This window comes from Garra rufa, chromosome 20, assembly GCF_049309525.1.
Source record: "Garra rufa chromosome 20, GarRuf1.0, whole genome shotgun sequence".
Classification (NCBI taxonomy): domain Eukaryota; kingdom Metazoa; phylum Chordata; class Actinopteri; order Cypriniformes; family Cyprinidae; genus Garra; species Garra rufa.
In genome coordinates, this window is record NC_133380.1 from 34,084,342 (window position 1) to 34,107,472 (window position 23,131).

Here is a 23,131-nt window from a genome sequence, read left to right on the forward strand (position 1 = left end):
AGATGACATTAACAGTACAAGGGAAAAGTGCAAGTTTTTTTTAAACCATACAAATGCAAAGACTACATTTCTACAAACTTGGCACATGTGTTCCTTGTCTTTATCGTGAACATTATTTGTTATTGACATTTAAGCACTTTTCATAAACTGCTATTAAAAGCTTAGCTTATTAGTAAATGAGCGGACGTATACAAATGAATGGAAAGAAGACAAAACAGTTAGCAATATTAATGGATAACTGGGTTGAGAAATGATCCAGTTAAGTTTCTCAGGAATTGCTGTATAATTTGTGGGGCCAAGGAACACCAGACACATACTTCTGTCTGAAAAAAATATTACTGGATAGAGTCACAGAAACTATACTTAAAAGCCCTGCCAACAATTCATAATTCCACAGGCTGAACTACTGGCAAAAAACCCTCGAGACTTTTTCCTCCCTCAAATAGCATTTGAATTTTCTCATGGAAGAAAGTCACAGAGCTTCTTGAATGTGATGTGATATAAGAGTGACGCTGGTGTTCTTCTGTTTTTAGGAGTCCCATTTCCAAAGAACTTTCAGCAGGTATGCAAGAAGATACTGAGCCGCTTGTTTCGGGTGTTTGTACACGTGTACATCCATCACTTTGACATGATCTGCAGTATGGGAGCTGAGGCTCACATCAACACCTGCTACAAACACTACTACTACTTCATTTCTGAGTTCAGCCTCATCGACCACTCGGAGCTGGAGCCGCTGGTGAGGACGCTGTGCTTTTTTTTCATTATTTCATTATTATCATTGGCCACAGACACACTGCAGCTAAATTTATTGTCAATTCACCATTTAGTGCTTCTACAACCGAATTGACTCCCAAAAATTCAGGTAGCGACAACCGCATTTACAGATATTCTACGCAGTGTGTGCAGAACTTAACAACTAGTTAACGCATATCAGAGTTGTGGTGCAAGAAATCACAGTGAAGGAGGGGGTAAATCTTGACTCAGTGTTGCCAGATATTGCTATAAAAAAACATTGGCTCATGTCAGCAGCAGTTTGCCCGATTTGAATGCCCAATGTTGAATCGGCGTTGGGGCTGTTTGTGAGAGTGAGAACTCTTCCAAACAAGCACTGCTTTGTTTACGTTTTGTATATGTCTGTATAACTCATATATATGGCTAGGCCACTCCAGGACCTTAATGTGCTTCTTCTTGAGCCACTCCTTTGTTGCCTTGGCCATGTGTTAGGGGTCATAGTCATGCTGGAATACCCATCCACGACCCATTTTCAATGCCCTGGCTGAGGAAAGGAGGTTCTCACCCAAGATTTGATGGTACATGGCCCGTCCATCGTCTCTTTGATGTGGTGGTGTTGTCCTGTCCCCTTGGCAGAAAAACACCCCCAAAGCATAATGTTTCCACCTCCATGTTTGATGGTGGGGATGGTGTTCTTGGGGTCATATGCAGTAATCCTCCTCCTCCAAACACGGCGTGGTCAATCCTTTGAATCATTCAGATGTTCATTGCAAACTGCTTTCTTGAGCAGGGGGACCTTGTGGGCGATGCAGGATTTCAGTCCTTCACGGCGTAGTGTGTTACCAATAGTTTTCTTGGTGACTATGGTCTCGGCTACCTTGAGATCATTGACAAGATCCTCCCGTGTAGTTCTGGGCTGATTCCTCACCGTTGTCATGATCATTGAAACTCCACGAGGTGAGATCTTGCATGGAGCGCCAGACCAAAGGAGATTGACAGTTGTTTTGTGTTTCTTCCATTAGCGAATAATCGCACCAGCTGCTGTCACCTTCACCTTCTTGTCACCAAGCTGCTTGGCGATGGTCTTGTAGCCCATTCCAGCCTTGTGTAGGTCTACAATCTTGTCCCTGACATCCTTGGACAGCTCTTTGGTGTTGGCCATGGTGGACAGTTTGAAATCTGATTGATTGATTGATTGCTTCTGTGGACAAGTGTCTTTTATACAGATAACAAGTGTCTTTTATACTAATCTCAGCTTGTTACCTGTGTAAAAGACACATGGGAGCCAGAAATCTTGCTGATTGGTGGGGAACAAATAGTTATTTCACTCATTAAAATGCAAATCAATTTATAACTTTTTTGAAATGCGGTTTTCTGGATTTTGTGTTTTTACTATGTAATTATAGAATGATCATTTCTTTGTCAGTGGACAAACGTACAAAATCAGCAGGGGATCAAATATTATGAAAATTAATAAAGAGACTGGACAAAAAAAAAGAGATGGCTTGGAAAAAAGTTGAACTACCTGGTAGGTGATGAAAATATGCGTCTGTTACTTGATTCTAGCTAGAGTTTTGCATTACTATGAACTGGTTAGCAGCTGTAGTAGCTAACCAACATGATGATGGAAAAAGTGGCAGAAAGAAATGTTGTTGTTGTTGATGATGTGCATGAAGACTCTCCTCATCACACATTGTTTTTACACAAAGAACATCCCGCCAGTAATCTAGAGAAAGTAACGGATTTGAATATTCGCTTCACTTTTGGTGTGCAAAAGTGCATAAGCGTTGCTTATAATAAGTGGAAATGGCAACCCTTCAAGAGCACACTTTGTGAATAGACTTCCAAACATAAACATAAAACATGATGACTCTGATATGGTTTAGTTAAAATTGTATACATAATGACATTCACTCCCGTATTTAAATGCAGTTGTGAGTCCTGAAAATGTACAGTGTGTACATGGCCTGTGTCAGCTGTAAATACCGAAATAATACGGGAGTGAATCCCCTAAATTATTGTTTCATGTGTATGGAACAGAACTTACTCTCAAAACTGCGATGACTTGCACTATGGCAACAATAGCAGCGCTCTGTCTTTGTGTGAGTTTGGTATTCACTATTTTTGAAGTAATCTCACAGCGACAAAAGACTCGTTATGCTCTGTGATTTTAACAAAACCACTGTCAACAGAGCCATTGTGTTTTATGTTTGGAAAGCTACTTCATAGACTAGACTCTAGAGTGCGTTCTTCAAGGGTTGCCAAGTCCACTTATTATAAGCAATGTTTATCAAAGGTTTGGGCTTCTTTGAGGTAGTTGTTTGAGCTCAGCTCATAATGTGATTCATTTTATAGAGTTAATAAGTAGGCAGGTGAAGGGTGCTATGTTTTGGCATGTGGATTATTTCCAAAGTTTTTTTCAAGAATTTGTCTTTTTTTTTATAGCAAGATCTGTCAACACTAATGAGTTAAAACTGCTATTTTTTTGCACCGCACATGCAAAACAGGTCACAAACAACTAGTTGTTAAGTTTATGTACACACTGCGTAGAATTTCTGCAAATAACTACCTAGTAGTCTCTCCCAAAAATGACTGACCTGTGTGTGAACAGAACAGCACTGAAAGGTGAATTGACAACTGAGTTTAACTGCAGTGTGTACATTACCATGTGCTTTAATAATAATGGTTATTAGACACAAAATAATAAATTACGATGGTTGCGATTAGCAAAATTTACTCCGCTTTAGCTAACTTGCAGGTTTTATGGAAATATAGATGCTGACTGCACAATGCAAATGTGTTGTTTTTGTCCTATAACTTGGTCTTTTCTCTCTTCACAGAAAGAAATGACAGAGAAGATCTGCCACTGAAAGATGTGCAGAACGGATGGGAATCCAAATGTCAAACATTCAGACCAAAAGAATAATGTACTTCAGAGATCATAGACTCACAAATGAACTAAAATGCAATACATTTTTGCTTCAGTATTACTGAAAAACTGTGGGTCCACTGTGGGTAATTCAACACGTTCTTGAGACCAGTAGCTCAAATTCTGCAGCATTGATTGCTTAGTATTCTGCATACGGTTTTGAGCATTTCACCATGGGACACTAAAGATACTCTGAAAAATGTGTTCCTGAAAGAAAAACATGTCTTGAAATGGCATGTCTAAAAATTCTGCCAAGTTTGAGAGGTTACATTATTGCTCTGTCATGTCTGTGCCAGTGCAGGGGCAGAAGCCTTTGCTATCTTTATTTAACCAGGGCATGTGCAGTAAGAAACTGTTACCATATAGTGACTGATGATGAATAGTACTCAACAGTATTATTCTCATTCCAGACATTTTGTTCCGACAATGTGCTGTTTTTGCCAATGTATTTTTTGCATGCAAGTTTAAAATACAAACATTTTAAATGTAAAGACTCACTTTTTTTACGAAATTAGATCATAAAAATCCAAACCAGATGTTTTTCATGACAATGAAACATCAATTTCTGACATTCATTATGCTTTATAATAATGATGATGATGATGATGATGATGATGATAATGCATTTTCCAGGCCTCAGCAATTTTCTTATTTCCAGGTGTCTCATGATCACAGCAACATTAAAATAATGACAGTTAAGAGTGAGTTAAGATTAGAAAATAATAATTACTAAATTAACACTCTAAAAAGGAAGCAAATTCCATGTGAAAAACTTTCATGTCAGAAAATTTCAGATTAACACTAATACATAAACTTCTGGATTATTATAAACTACTAGTCAAACGTTTTTGGACAGTCAGATTTTTAATGTTTTTTTAAAGTCTCCTCTTCTCACCAAGCCTCCATTTATTTGATCCAAAGTACAGCAAAAATAGAGATATTTTTACTATTTAAAATAACTGTTTTTTATTTAAATTTATTATAAAATGTAATTTATTCCTGTGATTTCAAAGCTGAATTTTTAGCTTCATCAGTCGCATGATCCTTAAGAAATCATTCTAATATTCTGTTTAATTTAATTTAACAATTTATTATTGTTATGTTGAAAACAGCTTTAATGAATAGAAAGTTCAGAGGAACAGCATTTATCTGAAATAGAAATCTTTTGTAACATTATAAATGTCTTTATTTTCACTTTTGATCAATTTTAAGCATCCTTGCTAAATAAAAGTATTAATTTCTATAATTTCTTTCCCCCCCAAAAAACTAAAATATTTATATACCTATTAGATTACATATTACATATTAGAATGATTTCTAAAGGATCATGTGACACTGAAGACTGGAGTAATGGAGTAAATTAATCTTTGAAGTCACAGGAATAAATTACATTTTTAAATATATTCAAATAGAAAGCAGTAATTTAAAATAGTAAAAATATTTCACAATATTACTGAATTTGCTGTATTTTGGATCAAACAAATGCAGGCTTGGTGAGCAGAAGAGACTTCTTTAAAAAACATCAAAAATCGTACTGTCCAAAAACCTTTGACTGGTAGTGTAGTTACTAAAACTGTAAAAAAAAAAAATAATAATAAGTAAATTAATAAAAACATTTAATTAATTTTTTTTAAATATTTAAAAATTACTCAGAATAAACATTAACTGTAATAAAATATGATATGATCAAATATTTAAAATTAAATATGATCAAAATCAAATATGATCAAATATTTAAATAACTAAAACTAAAATATTAATTGATAAATCTGTATGGAGATGCATTAAAAAAAGGTAATAAAATGACAAATGCAATAAGAATTGCTAACTTATATTATAAAAATATTAAATTTTATTCATTAAAAAGGACTGATATTTAACTGAAACTAAAATAACTTAAAAAACCTAAAGTTAAAAAAAATATTTAAATTTATACATTTACTGTTACTTCAAATAAATACCGTTTACTTTCGTAAAAATAAAAACAATTACAAAAATGACAAGTCTTCAACTAAAATTTTAATTAAAATGGAAAATAATCCTAAAAAAAATGAAACCTGATTCAAAATATTATTAAAACTATAATAGTATTTCAGTGATACTAAAATAACACTGCTTTTGATCTTGACACACAGTCAACAGGTGTCTGCTAATTTCCTATTTTATTTTTGCATGTTGTTACATGACAAAGGATTTTCAGGTATTAATAAGCAGTGAAGTAGTTTTATTAAAACATTTGTTTTCTAATACACAATAATAAAAGATAATGACACCAGCACCAATCCTGTATTCCTCCTTAGCCCCAGTCTGTGACTGAAACCATTAACTTTCACGTGAACATCACTCCCAAAGGAACGTCTACCTGAAGGCCAAAACAAGCCTTTCCTCCACTGACCGACAATTAGTTCGTCATATTTCGGGCTGATTTGCTTGTCTGTACAAAGTATGCATCATCAGTAAGGTGTATACTGAATTTTATATTTTAAAATCCCTGTTTTAATACATTAAGGCACATTAGGCACCATGAATTCCCAGTTTATATGGATTACAAATGGCAAAAACTTTTTTTATTCACGTATCTTTATCTTTTGAGTATATCTAAATATTTGTGGCTTGGAAACAGATGGAAAATTGACAGTGCTACAGTGGATATGTTTTACCCTCCAGGTCTTGGAGACTGAAAAACTATTTCGTGGCAGCGACGTCTCAGGAATATAAATATTCATGCGGCCATGCGTACGTCACCTCGTAATTTCCCTCGCTCGTCCAGTCACGTAACCTAATTAATATTCATGAGGTAACTCGTCACCATAGTATGATTCGCAAATGCACCACAGCAGCGTCCAACAGTAGGAGGGCAGTTGGCGCGTTTGGGGTGGTGCTGTTGTGTTTCTGTGTTGTTGTCCTCCTCCTCCTCACTGCTGCTATTCAGCGCAGGATGGCGGAGGCAGTCGCGGCACAGCTAGATTCATTCGGCCGCAATTTTCAGGTTTGAGTCTTATTTTTTTTAATTGACATACATTATATTTACGCAATTGGTATTTTACATGAGCACAAGTAGCTAAGTTCAGCTCGCTGATGTTTACATCTGTCATGATCATGAGCTTTACGGGTCGCTCGATTCGCGCCAGTTTAACGTTAAACGTTAACGTTACGTCCAAAATAAGAAACAATTGCACTGTTAACGCTATAATCACGTTTCATGTCTTTAAATCGAAAATTTTAAGTTAATTAAAAAACATTATCTATTCGGTTAGCACATATTACAATTCTGCTGACATGCTAAGTTAGACTTAACGTAAATATAGTTCTCTGACACTTGTTGCTTTTTTTCGTAACTCATTTTACACTTCATGTTGTTTTCTTAAAGGGATAGTTCACTCAAAAATGAATTCTGATAGAATGAGTCTTTGTGTTGAATTAAAGATGGACTGAGTCCCTCAGTCTCCATTCACTTTCATTGTGCAGTGGAAGTGAATGGCGACCGCGGTTGTCACTCTGCATATCATTTCCTTTTCCTTTAAGTTTGGTTCCGAACTCTTTTTTTAAATTAATATATATATATATTTTTTAATTTGCAGATTAATTGTTTCTTCAACCTGTATTGACTTGGCTGCAGTTGCTTTAACGTTAAATGTGTAAATTTTTCCAGAACGTTGCTACGCCAACCTAATATTCCCGCCTGTTACCCAAAACCCGTTATTATTTATTAACGATTTATTAACGAATGGCGATATTATACAACGATCTATATCAATATTATTTCCCTCTATGCACGTTCACTTCTCTGTAATCCTGTAATATATCCTGTTGAGTGTGCTGGATTTTCCCCTCAGCAGCCAGATGATAAGAACTCGACCAAACACGTCATGTCAGTAATATCGCTTCTCAATGCGGAAACTAAATCGTTAAATAGCTCTAACATGACTGAACCTACTTTAAAGAAAGCCAGCTGTCACACAGCCGACGTCACGATCTCTCCCTGCGGCGCGTGAGCAGAGCTGTCACGGTTCCGTGTAGCGCGGCTTCTGGAATGATCGTGTCTGTTTTTTCTTTCAGATCGCGGACCTTCAGGCGTTCCACTGCTCCCGCCAGGTACTGGCAAGTATCAGATTGAATTTAAACTGGATTTTGACTTGTTCATGGAGGTAAATGAGTAAAATAGAGCTGACAGTCTAGCATAGGCATTTCATGGTAGATGTGGGGAGAAGTTTTGAAACACATTGGTCAGGCATGTTCCGAGTGAAATCTGATTAGAGAGCACTGTGTTCACTTCCTTTTTTCTGACAGAAGTTCATGTCTACAGTTGTTGATAGTGAAGTGCTAACTTAAAATATGAATGATAATTTTGTTTTACACAACTTTTATATGATCTGATGATCTGTGTTTGTGCCTGTGAATGTCAGTGACCACCTGCACTGCAAAAAATGCTTTTCTTACTTAGATTTTTGTCTTGTTTCCAGTCAAAATATCTGAAAATTCTTATATCAAGATGGATTTTCTAGAAGAGTAATAATTATTTTCTTGTTTTCAGAAAAAACAAGCCAAAATTAAGTGATTTTTTGCTTAGAACAAGAAAACCAGATTATTTTTCTTACCCCATTGGCAGATTATTTTGCTTGTTTCAAGCAAAAACACACTTAATTTTGACTTGTTTTTTTTTTCCTGAAAACAAGACAATATTTTTTACTCGTTTAGAAAATCCTTCTTGATTTAAGTATTTTTAGACATTTTGGCTGGAAACAAGACGAAAAATCTAAGTAAGAAAAGCATTTTTTGCAGTGTGGGTATTTACAACCCCACTGGAAATGCTCAAATAAACATACTTTGCAACAGCCATGGCATTTTCCCAGTCATTTTCACATATGTGACCCTGGACCAGAAAACCAGTGACATAATGTTTCGAATGCTGAATAAATAAGCTTTCCACTGATGTATGGTTTTTTATGATAGGACAATAGTTGGCCGAGATACAACTATTTGAATATCTGGTGGTGCAAAATAATCAAAATATTGAGAAAATCACTGTTAAAGTTGTCCAAATGAAGTTCTTAGCTATGCATATTACTAATCAAAAATTACGTTTTGATATATTTATGGTAGGAAATTTACTAAATATATTTATGGAACATGATCTTTACTTAATACCCTAATGATTTTTGGCATAAAAGAAAAATCTATCAATTTGACTCATAATGTTTTTTTGGCTATTGCTACAAATATTTACTTACGTCACTGTTTGGTAAGCTACCCAGACGCACGGCCACGCTAGAGCTACTTGGATGTAAACAACAGCATGATTACATGGTTAAGGGAACACTCCACTTTTTTTGGAAATAGGCTCATTCTCCAACTCCTCCCGATAGTTAATAAGTTGAGTTTTACCATTTTGAAATCCATTCAGCCGTTCTCCTGTTCTGGCGATATCACTTTTAGCATAGCTTAGCATAGATCATTGAATCCTAAGATTCAGTTTGGCCAACTACAAACGCCTTTTGTTCCTCAGACAGTTTTTTGCGTTTTTCTTCTTGATTTATTATAACTTTTGGCAGTCTATAGTACTCTAAATGTTTTCCCCGTTCCGACCGATTAGTACAGCCCAAAACATGACAATAATTGACCATTTTCAGCAGCATTAATCAGCAAAATATGCAAGTTTTGTTGGGTTTAGTTGCATTGTTTACGTTTAGTGCTGCCAATTAATGACATGTCATGAAAACACTCTTATTAAAAAAGAGTTTATGCAATGAATCAAAGCAAATAGCTATTCTGATACTAACACTTTGAGTGTAAATTTGTCTCTCTTTCAGATAACCAGTAGTGCTCTGGCATCTGGCCAGGTGGAGAGCCGTGGTCTGATCTTGCATGCCTCCAATAGCCCTGCAGGTACAGCTGCTTATGACAAAACATGTTAAAACTAGTGCTGTCAATCGAAAAAAATTTTTTTAATTAATCATACATTTAAAAAAATAATAATTGTGATTAATCTGAATTAATCCCATCTGACATTGAAGTTTTTAATTATACTTTTATGTTGCAAAAATTTCACATTTAATCAAATTAATGTAGAAACAACATAAAGACAGTATATTTTTAATATTTGTTAATATATTTTTTATGACTGGAGGTATCACTGATACCAATATTACTGATATTACTGATGCCATTGACTATAGCCATTTAACATTACAGTATATTTAGGCGTCCAGTCACCAGGCTGTACCTTAACTAAAGCAAAAATTCCAGGAAAATGTACATTTCAAGACCTTTGGCTACAAAATGACCACTTCCGGTGTTAAAAGTAAACGACAGAAAAGCAAAAACTAAATGTGAAGAAATAGAAAGACTGAGTAATGAACATAAAGACAACCAGAAAATCCTTCAGAGCATTTAACCCCTAAAAGCATAAAAAACATAAATGAATTTCTGTAGAGAAAAATATCAAAGTGCATTTAACAGGTAAAAGCAAAAAAAAAAAAAAGTATTGTGTATGTGTGTTTTGTGCTAAAAACGTCTTTGAACAAGTAAATAAAGCTTGCAAATGGATTGATCTGTTTATTATAGGTCATGAAAATTCAGCTTTTTAGTCAGTGAAAGTCAGGGAATATTACATTTGGCTTGGAGTGGGAACCCTGTATATTTGAGAGCTATTAATTTTTAACATTTACTAGACTTTAAAAAATAACAACTTGTAATTTAAGCAAACCTAAAGCAATTTTTATATAATCACATTATTTATGTACCCTTCAACACATAGGAAATATACAGAAATTGAATAATGTTATCAAACACTAAATATTTTATTTAATTTAGATGAATCTTTAAAGCTACAAAAGTGAATGATTTTCTCCATTTTCTTTTGTTCTTTAAGTAATAGACATCACAGCAACTGGGTTATTAGCTTATTTGGCTGAAGACATTCTCTGACTAAATAAACGCACTTCTTGTCGAGAAAAAAGAGACAGATGCAGCAGTTGTGAGTGGGGTGGCCAACCCAACCCTAGCGCCATTAAACTAGAAAAATGAATCGCCTGTGTTGACGGCAAAAGTGAAAACACATCCTTCAAATCATGCAATCATTTCAGAATCTAAATTCTGTAACATCTGTGGTTTTGTGTTTTTTCATTTTGGGATTAGGAATGGAGAGCAGTCAACCAATCACCATCACAGACGCTGTTACACGGCGGAAGAAGAAACGCAGAACTCGAGCCGCGGACAGTTTCACTGGCAAATTTAGTGGTATTGAACCTTCTTGAACATTATAAAAATTCTTATTAATCCTATAATGTACATCTTGTTGTTCTTGAATTACCCGCAGTATTTTTAGTCTGTATAATCATGCATTGTCAAATCTTTCAAAATGTTTGATTCCATTTCCTGATTGGGTAAGGTGTGCGTGTGTGTGTGTGCCTGGTATTTATCACGTTGTGGGGACCAAATGTCCCCACAAGGATAGGAATACCAGTAGATTTTGACCTTGTGGGGACATTTCTCAGGTCCCCATGAGGAAACAGGCTTATAAATCATGCACAATGAGTTTTTTTGATGAAGTAAAAGTGTGCACAATCTCCTGTGAGGGCTAGGTTTAGGTGTAGGGTAGGTGTAGGGCGATAGAAAGTACGGTTTGTACAGTATAAAAACCATTACGCCTATGGAATGTCCCCATAAAACATGTAAACCCAACAAGTGTGTGTGTGTGTTGTAGATCTGTACAAGTTGACGGACGAGCTGCTGGGTCAAGGAGCATATGCTAAAGTCCAGGGCTGTGTGAGTTTACAGAACGGCAATGAGTATGCAGTTAAGGTGAGATGTGAGTAATGGGGGAATTAAAAAGTTTAAAGTCTATAAAGTCTTAATTCCACAAATTAAAGCCTTAAATAGGTATTAAATCAGAGCAGAAGTTCTTAATTTCATGACATTAAATGTTGCTTGTAACACAAGCAAAGAATATTTTACTCAATATTTTTGTCATTTTCTAATACAATTATCTTTGAATCAAGATAGATTTGCTTAAGGTGCAAAATAAAGTCTTGTTTTCTGAGAAATTGAACAAAAATAATTAAGTTTGTTTAAAACAAGAACAAATATCCATCAATGCGGAAAGAAAACTTGTTTTCCCTTTGAATAATGTAAATGTTTCTGAGCCCATTGGCAGATATAGCTTGTTTTCTGAGAAATTGATCAAAATTAAGTATGGTTGTTTAAAACAAGAACAAATATCCATCAATGCGGAATGAAAACTTGTTTTCCTTTTGAATTAAGTTAATTTTTTTGAGCCCATTGGCAGATATAGCTTGTTTTCTGAGAAATTGATCAAAATTAAGTAAGTTTGTTTAAAACAAGAACAAATATCCATCAATGCGGAATGAAAACTTGTTTTCCCTTTGAATTAAGTTACTTTTTTTTGAGCCCATTGGCCGATATTTGTTCTTTTTTTTTATCATGAACTCATTTAGCAGTCCCTCCAGTTTTTCGCGATTCTGCGATCGCTGAATTTAATGCAAAATCAACAAAATGTCGCATTTTTTTGCGATCCTGCATAATTTGTCATTTAACCGCAAAATAACCGCAAAAAATGGTTATTCAAATATTTCAATAATAAAAAGATATATATATATATATATATATATATATATATATATATATATATAGATATAGATATCTATATAGATATATATATATATATCATGTTGATAAAGACGCTGCTCACGTGATGTCTGTGAGCTGTCTGTCTGCAGGGCTCGCAAGATCGATGTCCCGGGGGCTATTGTGTTTTTCAGTCGAGCTACCAAAATGTTTCACTGGCCTGCCGACCCGCTATCGTACAGTAGAGGGCTTCTGTTGTTGCAAATGGAACGCCATAAAAGTTTTGAATTTGTTAAATAGTATAAGAAAAGTCTTAATTATAATTTTAAAAGTCAGTTAGGGACGGAAAGACGAATCACGATAGGGCTGGATAAAACTTCTAAAGGCAATGATGTCATTGAATAAATATGAGCCCTGCACATTTCAAAGTCAAAACGCAGCACTGATGTCTTTAAATGAATGTATCTGAGAAGAACCGACTGTCCTCAGAAACGTGACGTTGTCATTTTCATTTCATGCTGATAAAACAGCGTTAAAGCTGATTTGTATACAGCCGTTACTAGGGAAACGATAATATTTCAGCGCTCCTAAAGCGCCCCCTTGTGACAGAATTTTTAATTTTAATTTTTTAGATTTTTTTCCAATACATTTTTCAGCTGTTTGTTTTTATGCAGCAAACACATAGGGTTTTTAATGTGCCTTCTAAAAAATCTAAACAATTAAGACAGTAATTTGTTTTAAATATGATAAATTATATACTTGATTTATCCATTTTAATGGTATAAAGGCTGAAATGCCATTGTATAAGATATTGTTTTTGTGTGAATCTGTATCTGAATTATAAATCATGTAATTTTATGACCTAAAATTCTACCTTACATTGTCCAACCCCACTCATTCTGTTCATTTTACTTGTGCAGCTCTTAAAAAGGATCATACATTGCTTTAAATTTATATTAAAAAATTATGCAGATACACTAAAGAGTGAAATAAAATTCCTTCCTTGATATTTGTTTATATTTGTGTATTGAAAACATATTTGATTGACATTTAGACTCCTGTTTGAATTTCTATATTTAAAAAAAAAAATTAAAAAGCTTTTTTATTTTGGCTAGTTCAATTAATTTTTGGGCTACCAAAATGTAAAAAGCACCTGAGATGCGACTGAAATGAAGTAGGCTATGTACAGTATAAATTTCTACACCTGCTGTTAATGTTTACAAAGGTCACATAAGAATATTGCCCATAGGTTATTTTAAAAGTTCAAATGTATCAGAATAAACAAATTTTATGTTTGATTTGTGTTATGTATGATAATTGAGCCTCTAACATAATACCTAATATGGTAAATGTGATATCCTAATTATTAATAAATAAATTAAATAATTAAATTAATCGCAAAATTTTTCGCAAATTTCTAGGACTTGCCACCACAAAATTTATAATTTTCATCGCAAAAATCACAAAAAAAAATCGTGAAATCCTGGAGGGACTGATTTAGATAAATTTCACAGAGAACAGGACTTGCTTTTGAAAACAAGACAAAAATACTGATTAAAAGGAACATTAAAAGCTATTTTCATATTCTAGTGGTTTGGAGCAGTGCTATTCAAAAGCTTGTCAAACAAACATAATAAATGACTTTGTGTGTAACGTGTGGATACGTTTCTCAGATAATCGAGAAGAACGCTGGTCACAGTCGCAGCCGAGTTTTCAGAGAGGTGGAGACGCTTTACCAGTGTCAAGGAAATAAGTACGATCTTATTCCACAATAGTCATTATACTTTATATATAATTATACTTAATTCCAGAAATTACACTATAATTGATTGTAGTTGGTATTATACATTGTGTGTTTCTCTACAGGAACATTCTAGAGCTCATTCAGTTTTTTGAAGATGACTGCTGTTTTTATCTGGTGTTTGAGAAGTTGCGTGGAGGTACTGTATAGTTACTGTATATAGAGATAAAATACAGATGCATTCTCATTCTGGGTTATTTTTTCTGAATAGTTTTCTCTTTCCCTCTCAGGTTCTATTTTAACACACATCCAGAGTCGAAAATACTTTGATGAGAGAGAGGCTAGTCATGTGGTCAGGGATATAGCACATGCACTGGACTTTCTGCACAACAAAGGTAAATACTATATAGTACATTTAGTCTGTGGCCCAATGACCGTGACTCAATGTCAGAGTGTTTACATAGACTCGTCTCTATTTTCACAGGGATTGCTCACCGGGACCTTAAGCCTGAAAATATCCTGTGTGAATATACTGATAAGGTAACACGTGTGTTTTGACTTTGGGTAACACCCTATGTAGTTTGTCTGGCTAGGGATTAGGGTTAAGAGAATCCAGAAAGACGAGTCAGCAAAGACTAAAAAGACATTATTTTATATCAAGCATCAACATACAGTACACTACTAATAAAACTTTGGAATATAATAACTGGGATAAAATATGTTTTCTATTCAACTATGTTTTAAAATGTAATTTATTTCTTGATGACAAAACTGAATTTTTAGTGTCACATGATCCTTCAGAAATTATCCTGATCTGCTGATTTGATGCTTAAAGGCACAATATGTAAGTTTTCGCCGCTAGAGGGCGCATATTCAAAACAAACAAAGAAGTTTAATGATGCCATGATTGAGTGTGGAATCGTGGGAGTTGTAGTTTTCATCCTCAAAGCATGGATGAGCTTATGTATTAAAGATTTATTAAGGTCACTTTAGTGTGAAGCAGAAAGTAGTGGAAACGAAATGGGGACGCTGGAACGATTGCTAATGAAGGACGAGCGCGATACATGCCTTGGAAGCAGTGGAACTTTTATCATGCAACAGTAAACCGTTTCCGCTTCTTCCGGTCATGCATATGCAGGAAAAAGCAGCGCTGTTTTATCACTAGATACATTTAAGTATGTTGAAAGTTCTGTTATAATGCTACTCTCTGCATTCATCACCTGTCCAGTCAAATGCATAAAAAAACATATTAAAGTGTTGTGGTTTCCACATTTTCTACAAAATAAAAGCGTAAAATCGAAGGTGTACGACACAGTCTGCTCCACTAGTTAAAATTGCTTATTTCTCTGGATTTAAACGTTCTTTGAAACATTTGGGATAAGTACACAAGTCAGCAAAATATATCACTGTTCTAGTGGTTTTTAGGTATTTTAATAAAAAAATCTTACATATTGTGCCTTTAAGAAACATCTCTGGTTATTATTAATGTTAAAAGCTATGGAGTTCCACATATGACAGCCAGGAAAAAAAAAAAAAACATTTAACCATGATGTACTAATTTGTTCCCTTATTTTAGTTGAATCAAAACGAGGGAACAAATGAGTACATCGTGGCAACAAATAAATACGTTTGCTGCTTAATATTTTTATAGAAATCGTGATACTTTTTGTCAGGATTCTTTGATGAATAGAAAGTAAAAAAAAAACAGCATTTATTTAAAAAACATGTTAATGTACATATCTTTTCTGTCACTTTTAATCAATTTAATGCATCCTTGTTGAATAAAAGTATTTATTTCTAACTGAATCCGAACTTTGAAACAATAAAATGTATGTTTGAAGGGATAGTTCACCTGAAAATTAAAATTGCCCCATGATTTACTCACCCTCAAGCCATCTTAGGTGTATATTCTTCTTTCAAACAAATATAATCTGAGTTGTATTTATAAATGTCCTGGCTTTCAAATTTATTCTCGAAACATTTCGACTTTATTCTCAAAACATTTTGACTTCATCAATATTTTGACTTTATTCGCAAAACACTTTAACTTTATAAACATTTCGACTTTATTCGCAAAATATTGTGACTTTATTCTCAAAACATTTGACTTTATCAACATTTTGACTTTATTTTTTTAATATTTAGCCTTTATACTCAAAACATATTGACTTTCTCAAAATATTTAGACTTTTTTTCTTTAAACATTTTGAATTTATTCTCGAAACATTTCAACTTTATTTCCTAAACAGTTTGACCTTATCAACATTTCAACTTTGTTTTCAAAATATTTCGATTTTATTCTCGAAACATTTTGACTTTATCAACATTTTGACTTTATTTTCGAAATATTTCGACTTTATTCTCGTAACATTTAGACTTTATTCCCAAAACAGTTTAACTTTATCAACATTTCAATATTTTCAAAATATTTCGATTTTATTCTCGAAACATTTATAATGGCAGTGAATGGCTATTTTAAAGTCTAATAAAGTGCATCCATCCATCATAAATATTACTCCACGTGGCTTTAGGGCATTTATATAGGTCTTCTGAAGCTAAACGATGCATTTGTTTAAGAAAAATATCTGTTTAAAACATTGAAACCGTAATCTCCAGCTTCTGCTAACAGTCATACGCTTCTTCACGAGAGTGTTGTTTCAGTGGATGTACGCATGGCATAAGCTCTGGTGAGAATATGCTAGTCTCATGAGAACTTCTCTTGGCTTATATAGAAATCCTCTGAGGTGTTTTTTTTGTTTGTTTTTTTTTACAAATCCTCGTTTTGTACTTCTAATTCATGACTGGTGTTTCGCTTTGCTCTCTTCTGCTCTTCCACATTTGTCACCGTGTTTGATGTCATCCTACGCCATCTGCTGGAATCCAACTCTCTCGTGAATGCGCATATGACAGTTAGCTGAAGCTAGAGATTATGGTTTATAAAGCTTTAAATATTAATATTTTTCTTAGACAAACATTTTACTTCATACTTTGATTTACTTCAGAAGGCCTTTATTAACCCCCCGAGCAGTGTGGAGCACTTTTTATGATGGATGGATCCGCTTTATTGGACTTCAAAAAACATCAACATCCATTCACTGCCATTATAAAGCTTGGAAAAGACATTTTTTAATGTAACTCTGATTGTATTCGTCTGAAAGAAAAAAGTCTCATACATTTAGGACAGCTTGAGGGTGAGTAAATCATGGGGTAATTTTTGGGTGAACTATCTCTTTAATAACTAACCAGTTTTAATTTAATTTAAAATGTTTTTGCCTTCACTCAGGTTTCTCCTGTGAAGATCTGTGATTTTGATCTTGGGAGTGGAGTGAAGCTGAACAGTGCCTGTACCCCAATAACTACTCCTGAGCTCACTACACCGGTAAACACATCCTCACATTTGTGCTCTTGGCATCCTAGAACTGTAAACGTGTAGAGCAGTGTGTTTTGATAGATGTCTTTGTCCTTTAGTGTGGCTCAGCAGAGTACATGGCTCCCGAGGTGGTCGAGGTCTTTACGGATGAGGCTTCGTTCTATGATAAGCGCTGTGACCTCTGGAGCCTTGGAGTGATTCTCTACATCCTGCTCAGCGGGAGTCCTCCCTTCACCGGCCACTGCGGCACCAACTGCGGCTGGGAACGAGGAGAGACGTGTCGTGCCTGCCAGGTAAAGCACACACTGGTTGAAAAATATAGAGAATTCAAGACATCCAAGTAGTCAACTTAGCAGTGTTGTCCTCTCCTGTTCAGAACAACCTGTTTGAGAGGATTCAGGAGGGGAAGTATGAATTTAGGGATGGAGTCTGGGCTCAGATCTCAGCTGATGCCAAAGATTTGATCTCGCGGCTGTTGGTTCGAGATGCAACTTTACGGCTGAGTGCCGCCCAGGTCCTAAAGCATCCCTGGGTGCAAGGGGTGAGTCTTTGGCTCTGTTTTTCTTCAAGACTTTTTGATTTCATCTTTAAAGAAATAGTTCAGCCATAATTGCTAATTCTGTCATTAATTACTCATCCTCATGTTGTTCCAAACCCATAAGACCGTTCATCTTCGGAATACAAATTAAGAATTTTTTGATGAAACCCGAGAGCTTTCTGACCCTGCATAGACCGCAATGTAACTGACACATTCAAGGCCCAGAAAGGTAGCAAAGACATCGATAAAACAGTCCATGTGACCTCAGTGGTTCAACCGTTATGTTACGAAGCAATGAAAATAGTTTTTGTGCACCAAGAAAACAAAAATAACAACTTTATTCAACAATTTCTTCTCTTCTGCATCAGTCTCTGCTGCACTGCAAAAAATGCTTTTCTGACTTAGATTTTTTGTTTTGTTTCCAGCCGAAAAAAAATATAGATAAATTCTTAAATCGAGAAAGATTTTCTAGACAAGTAAAAATGATTGTCTTGTTTTTAGAAAGAACAAGTCGAAATTAAGTTTTTGCTTAGAACAAGCAAGATAATCTGCCAATGGGGTATTTTAAACACAAAACAAGATTATTTTACCCCATTGGCAGATTATTTTGCTTGTTTCGAGATATTTTGACTGGATACAAGACAAATCCTAGTTAAGAAAAGCATTTTTTGCAGTGTTCATGACTGAATTTTCATTTTTGGGTAAACTATTCTAGTAACCTTCAGAAGTTTCAGTAAGTTTTTTTTTTTTACTTTAACTTTTAAATTACTTTTATTTAACAGTGATTCATTCAATGGACCAAAAGTGACAGTTAAGACTTTAACGTTGTTACAAAAACATTCAATTTCATATAAATGCTTTTCTTTAAAATTTTTTATTTATTAAAGAATCTTGGGGGAAAAAAGTGTCACAGTCTTCACAAAAGCAGCCCAACTGTTTTATTGACAATATTAATAATTCTAAGAAGAAAATTTGAAAATTCAGCTTTGCATCACAGGAATAAATTGTATTTTAAAAATTATTAAACCAACCCCAAACTTTTGATTGACAGTGTACATTATACAAATGAAATGTAGTAATATACAAAATATATACATTACTAGTAAAGTTTTTGGACAGTAAGCCTGTATTTATTTGATCCAAAGTACAGCAAAAACAGTAAAATTGTGATATATTTTTACAATTTAAAATAACAGTTTTCTATTTGAATATATTTTAAAATTTTCAGCATCACTACTCCTGTCTTCAGTGTCACAGGATCCTTCAGAAATCATTTATTATTATTATCAAAATTTAAAACAGTTGAGTAAATTCTTTTAGGATTCTTTGATCGAAAGAAAGATCCAAAGATCAGCATTTATCTGAATTAAAAAGCTTTTGTATACCATTATACAAGTCTTTTTTATACATAGTCTTTTTTTTTTAATTATTGAAATGAATACTTTTATTTAGCAAGGATGCTTTAAATTGATCAAAGTGATGATAAAGACATTTATAATGTTACAAAAGATTTCTATTTCAGATAAATGCTGTTCTTCTGAACTTTCTATTAATCAAAGAAACCTGAAAAAATTCTACTCAGCTGTTTTCAACACAATAATAATAATAAATGTTTTTGAGCAGCAGATCAGGATATTAGAATGATTTCTGAAGGATCATGCGACAGGAGTAATGATGCTAAAAATTCAACTTTGAAATCACAGGAATAAAATACATTTTTTAAATATATTCAAATAGAAAAATGGTAAAAAAAAAAAAAATGGTAAAAATATTTTAAAATTGTACAGTTAGATATTACCAAATAAATGTTCTTAAAAAGACTCAGTTTTTTTTTTTGTATTCGTCATCCTTTCCTATTAAAATGTTTGCTACGGATGTAAAAACGCTGAAAACTGAACCTGATCCGTATTTTTTATGACTGACAAAAGTTTCGGAGGCAGTGTGCGAACATGATTGACACAACGTGAGGTCGCATTTATTTTTTAACATACGAAAGTTTTGATGAAATTTTCTGATTTAGTGTGCAATGACCTTTACTGTCCAAATACCATGAATGGTATAGCATTTTATATATATATATATATATGTACATTTACTATAAAATTATGTACTCATTTAAATTTTCAGAATGCACCTGAAAGAGTTCTTTCAACTCCTCGTGTTCTCCAAAGGTATTTGATTTTCTTGAAGTACATTCTTTTTATCTTTTAGTTTCTGTAATGTCTCTAACCGCCCCTTTGGTTGAACCTACAGAAACTGCAGCACTAAAGACCTGACGCAGTTCGCAGCTGAAGCCATCGCCTTCAATCGGCAGCTGTCTCAGAAAGAGGAAGAGCAAGAGGACTTTGGTGCCGTAGTCTGCTCTATGAGACTCTCCCCTCCATCGAACTCGAGATTAGCCCGTCGCCGAGCTCAGTCTCAAGCACTACGCGCCAATACCTGACGCCTAACCACCGCACAGGTGCTCCAGTCATACTAGTGCACACCATGGTGCATTATAACCCTTCGTACACATACGAATGAGTTCTTGAGCAAACCGTAATGCACTCTAACCCTTACTAACACAAGAGTATATGCACCACAAGCTCAGTGCTACCAATATGTAGTTATACACACAAACCAAAAACATCAAGACGTTTCTAATTTATTTACAGGCGAGTAATGTGAGTTTTATTTTAAGCATTTATGCTTGCTTTTTTATATTTATTACCAAATATTTATGACTGGTGGTATTGAGGGAATCTACAGATGTTTGGATTTTAATGTCGGCACATTATTGACGCTTTTAATCTGCATTAGCATTTATAGTCTTAACCAAACAAGTTTTAATATTTTTTAAAGTCACTTAAGTTACTGTAAAGCACTGGACCTCTTGCTTTGTTACTTTTCTATTGTTTGTTTTATATAACGTTCAGCTGTAGTTTGGTTATTGTTGAGTGAATAATGTTTAGGTTTATTTGAGCTATGTAAAGCCATGCTGCCTGACAGTAACATACCTAAAAAAAAATATGTATGTCTTAAAGGAGTAGTTCACTTTCAAAACAAAAATTTACAGATAACGTACTCACCCATTTGTCATCCAAGAAGTCCATGTCTTTCTTTCTTCAGTCGTAAAGAAATGATGTTTTTTTGAGAAAAACATTTCAGGATTTCTCTCCATATAATGGACTTCTATGGTGCCCCTGTGTTTGAACTTCCAAAATGCAGTTTAAATACAGCTTCAAACACACAGAGCTAGAGAATGAGCATTTGAGGTTAAAAAGTATATAAATTGTAATTTTATTTTAGAAAATAACCCATCGTTTTGCTAGATAAGACCCTTCTTTCCTCGGCTGTGATCGTTTAGAGCCATTTGAAGCTCGGGGCACCATAGAAGTCCATTATATGGAGAGAAATCCTGAAATGTTTTCCTCAAAAAACAATTTCCTTACGACTGAAGAAAAAAGACATGAGGGGGTTGAATACATTATCTGTAATTTTTTGTTCTGAAAGTGAACTACTCCTTCAAGTGAAAATGCAATCGAGAGCTATTGCTGCTTCACTGAGGGTGCTGATGAGGTATTATATCAGATATTTTCATCTTAAATAATTAGTAAATATTGCACAGTATGTATTTTTGATGTCTTTCCAGATTTCAGATTATATTTTTTCATTTCCTGTATATTTTTTCATGGTTCTGCTTTGTCTTTAGAGTGTTCAACATTTGTTTTGTTTGTAAAGTGAACTATTTTTCTATGCATCAGGGCAGTTCAGTTACGAGATGGAGTGTGTTTTATTATTTTGATTAGTATTTAGTGTAAATTGTGCCATTTGTGGGTGGGGGCAGAGCTCCTAATGTGCAAAATAACGAAATGACCTCTCAATTACCTTTTGTATTATCAAATTAGAAATCATCCATGATTAGTTTTTCTTGTTTGTTGGTCAAAATGCTATTTGGAGTAAGATGAAATGGTAAGATTGTGAGTGGTTCTTCATGTATTTGTGTATGCACATTTATGAGTAAGTGTTGGGAAACATTTCATGTTCCAGGGATGACACTAGAGGGCGCTACCTCATGTTAATGGCTATGTTCTCAGTATTCAGTGCTTGTGTGATACTCTAATAGAGTAAATATGGGTAATTTCAGAAATGCTGTCTATGGAAACTCTGGGACAGACCACAGGTGTTCATTTGTTTTCCAGTTTTGAGAAATAAAGTAGTTTGTTTGCACTGACACTTGAGTCTTTATTCAATCACTTAATAAAGCAATACTGTGGATTGTTACTGTGTATAACAGTAGAAATTTGATGATTGATCCTGGACCACAAAACCAGTCATAAGGCTCACATATTTATACACTGATGTGTGGTTTGTTAGGACAGAACAATATTTAGCCGAGATACAACTATTTGAAAATCTAGAATCTGAGGGTGCAAAAAATCTGAATATTGAGAAAAACACCTTTAAAGTTGCCTAAATGAAGTTCTTAGCCATGCATATTACTAAACAAAAATTCAGTTTTGATATATTTACAGTAGGAAATTTACAAGATATCATAATGGAACATGATCTTTAATTAACATCCCAATGATTTTTGCCATTCAAGAAAAATCGATCATATTGACCCATACAATGTATTTTTGACTATTGCTACAATACACCCGTGCTACTTAAGACTGGTTTTGTGGTCCAGGGTTACATATTTCTTAACAGGGCTAAAAACATCTCGTCCTCGTTGTAAATTAGAGTTGAATTAATTCCCTCCAAAATGTACTTCATGTAAATGGCTTGAATGAACAGAAAATGCATACTATCTTTCCTGTGAGCACCTCAACGCCAATAAACAAAAGGTCAAAGCACAGGCAATAAAAGAAGTGTACTATCTTTAAACCTTTTCTTGCACTGAAAAGCGTGTTTTATTCCTTTCTAGTCATGTGGAGGAGACTGAGGGGACAGGACTTGTGTCCTTCGACATGAGATTGTCATTAAAACATGGAGGTGCAACGACTGTTTGCAAGTGAATTTATACTCTACTAGTCGTGTTTGAGCAGATGTTGTGCATCATGTCAGCTGTAATGTTTTAGCCAGACTTGTAAGCGTTGACGTTTGATATGAAGGAGGAGGATGGTTAGGATAGGATGATTCATTTAAAGCGGAACTCGAGAGGCCTCTGGCGGTGATGAGCGGAATGACGTGTGAAGCGCTCAGGGGAGTCGCTTGATCACTAACCGCCCAGAGAGAAACGAAGCGCTCCTC

The 23,131-nt window shown here is 34.4% G+C and overlaps 2 protein-coding genes across 2 annotated transcripts in view; both read left to right on the plus strand.

Annotated features, from left to right (window-relative positions):
* The window catches only part of mob3c (MOB kinase activator 3C), a 9,100-nt gene extending 4,948 nt beyond the window's left edge, over nucleotides 1-4,152 (plus strand). Inside the window, exons 3-4 of the mRNA XM_073826003.1 lie at nucleotides 534-736; nucleotides 3,573-4,152. Coding sequence (XP_073682104.1) covers nucleotides 534-736; nucleotides 3,573-3,602 — 233 coding nt within the window. The 3' untranslated portion in view covers nucleotides 3,603-4,152. The remainder of the gene's footprint in view (nucleotides 1-533; nucleotides 737-3,572) is intronic.
* Nucleotides 4,153-6,531: 2,379 nt separating this feature from the next.
* On the plus strand, nucleotides 6,532-22,109 carry mknk1 (MAPK interacting serine/threonine kinase 1). The gene is made up of 14 exons (XM_073825588.1): nucleotides 6,532-6,650; nucleotides 7,721-7,756; nucleotides 9,472-9,547; nucleotides 10,799-10,900; nucleotides 11,367-11,464; nucleotides 13,921-14,000; nucleotides 14,114-14,187; nucleotides 14,279-14,383; nucleotides 14,473-14,528; nucleotides 17,272-17,367; nucleotides 17,457-17,651; nucleotides 17,735-17,899; nucleotides 20,024-20,067; nucleotides 20,150-22,109. Exons 1-14 carry the CDS (start codon nucleotides 6,600-6,602, stop codon nucleotides 20,337-20,339), a joined length of 1,368 nt encoding a protein of 455 aa, XP_073681689.1. The 5' UTR covers nucleotides 6,532-6,599; the 3' UTR covers nucleotides 20,340-22,109.
* The last annotated feature ends 1,022 nt before the right edge of the window (nucleotides 22,110-23,131 follow it).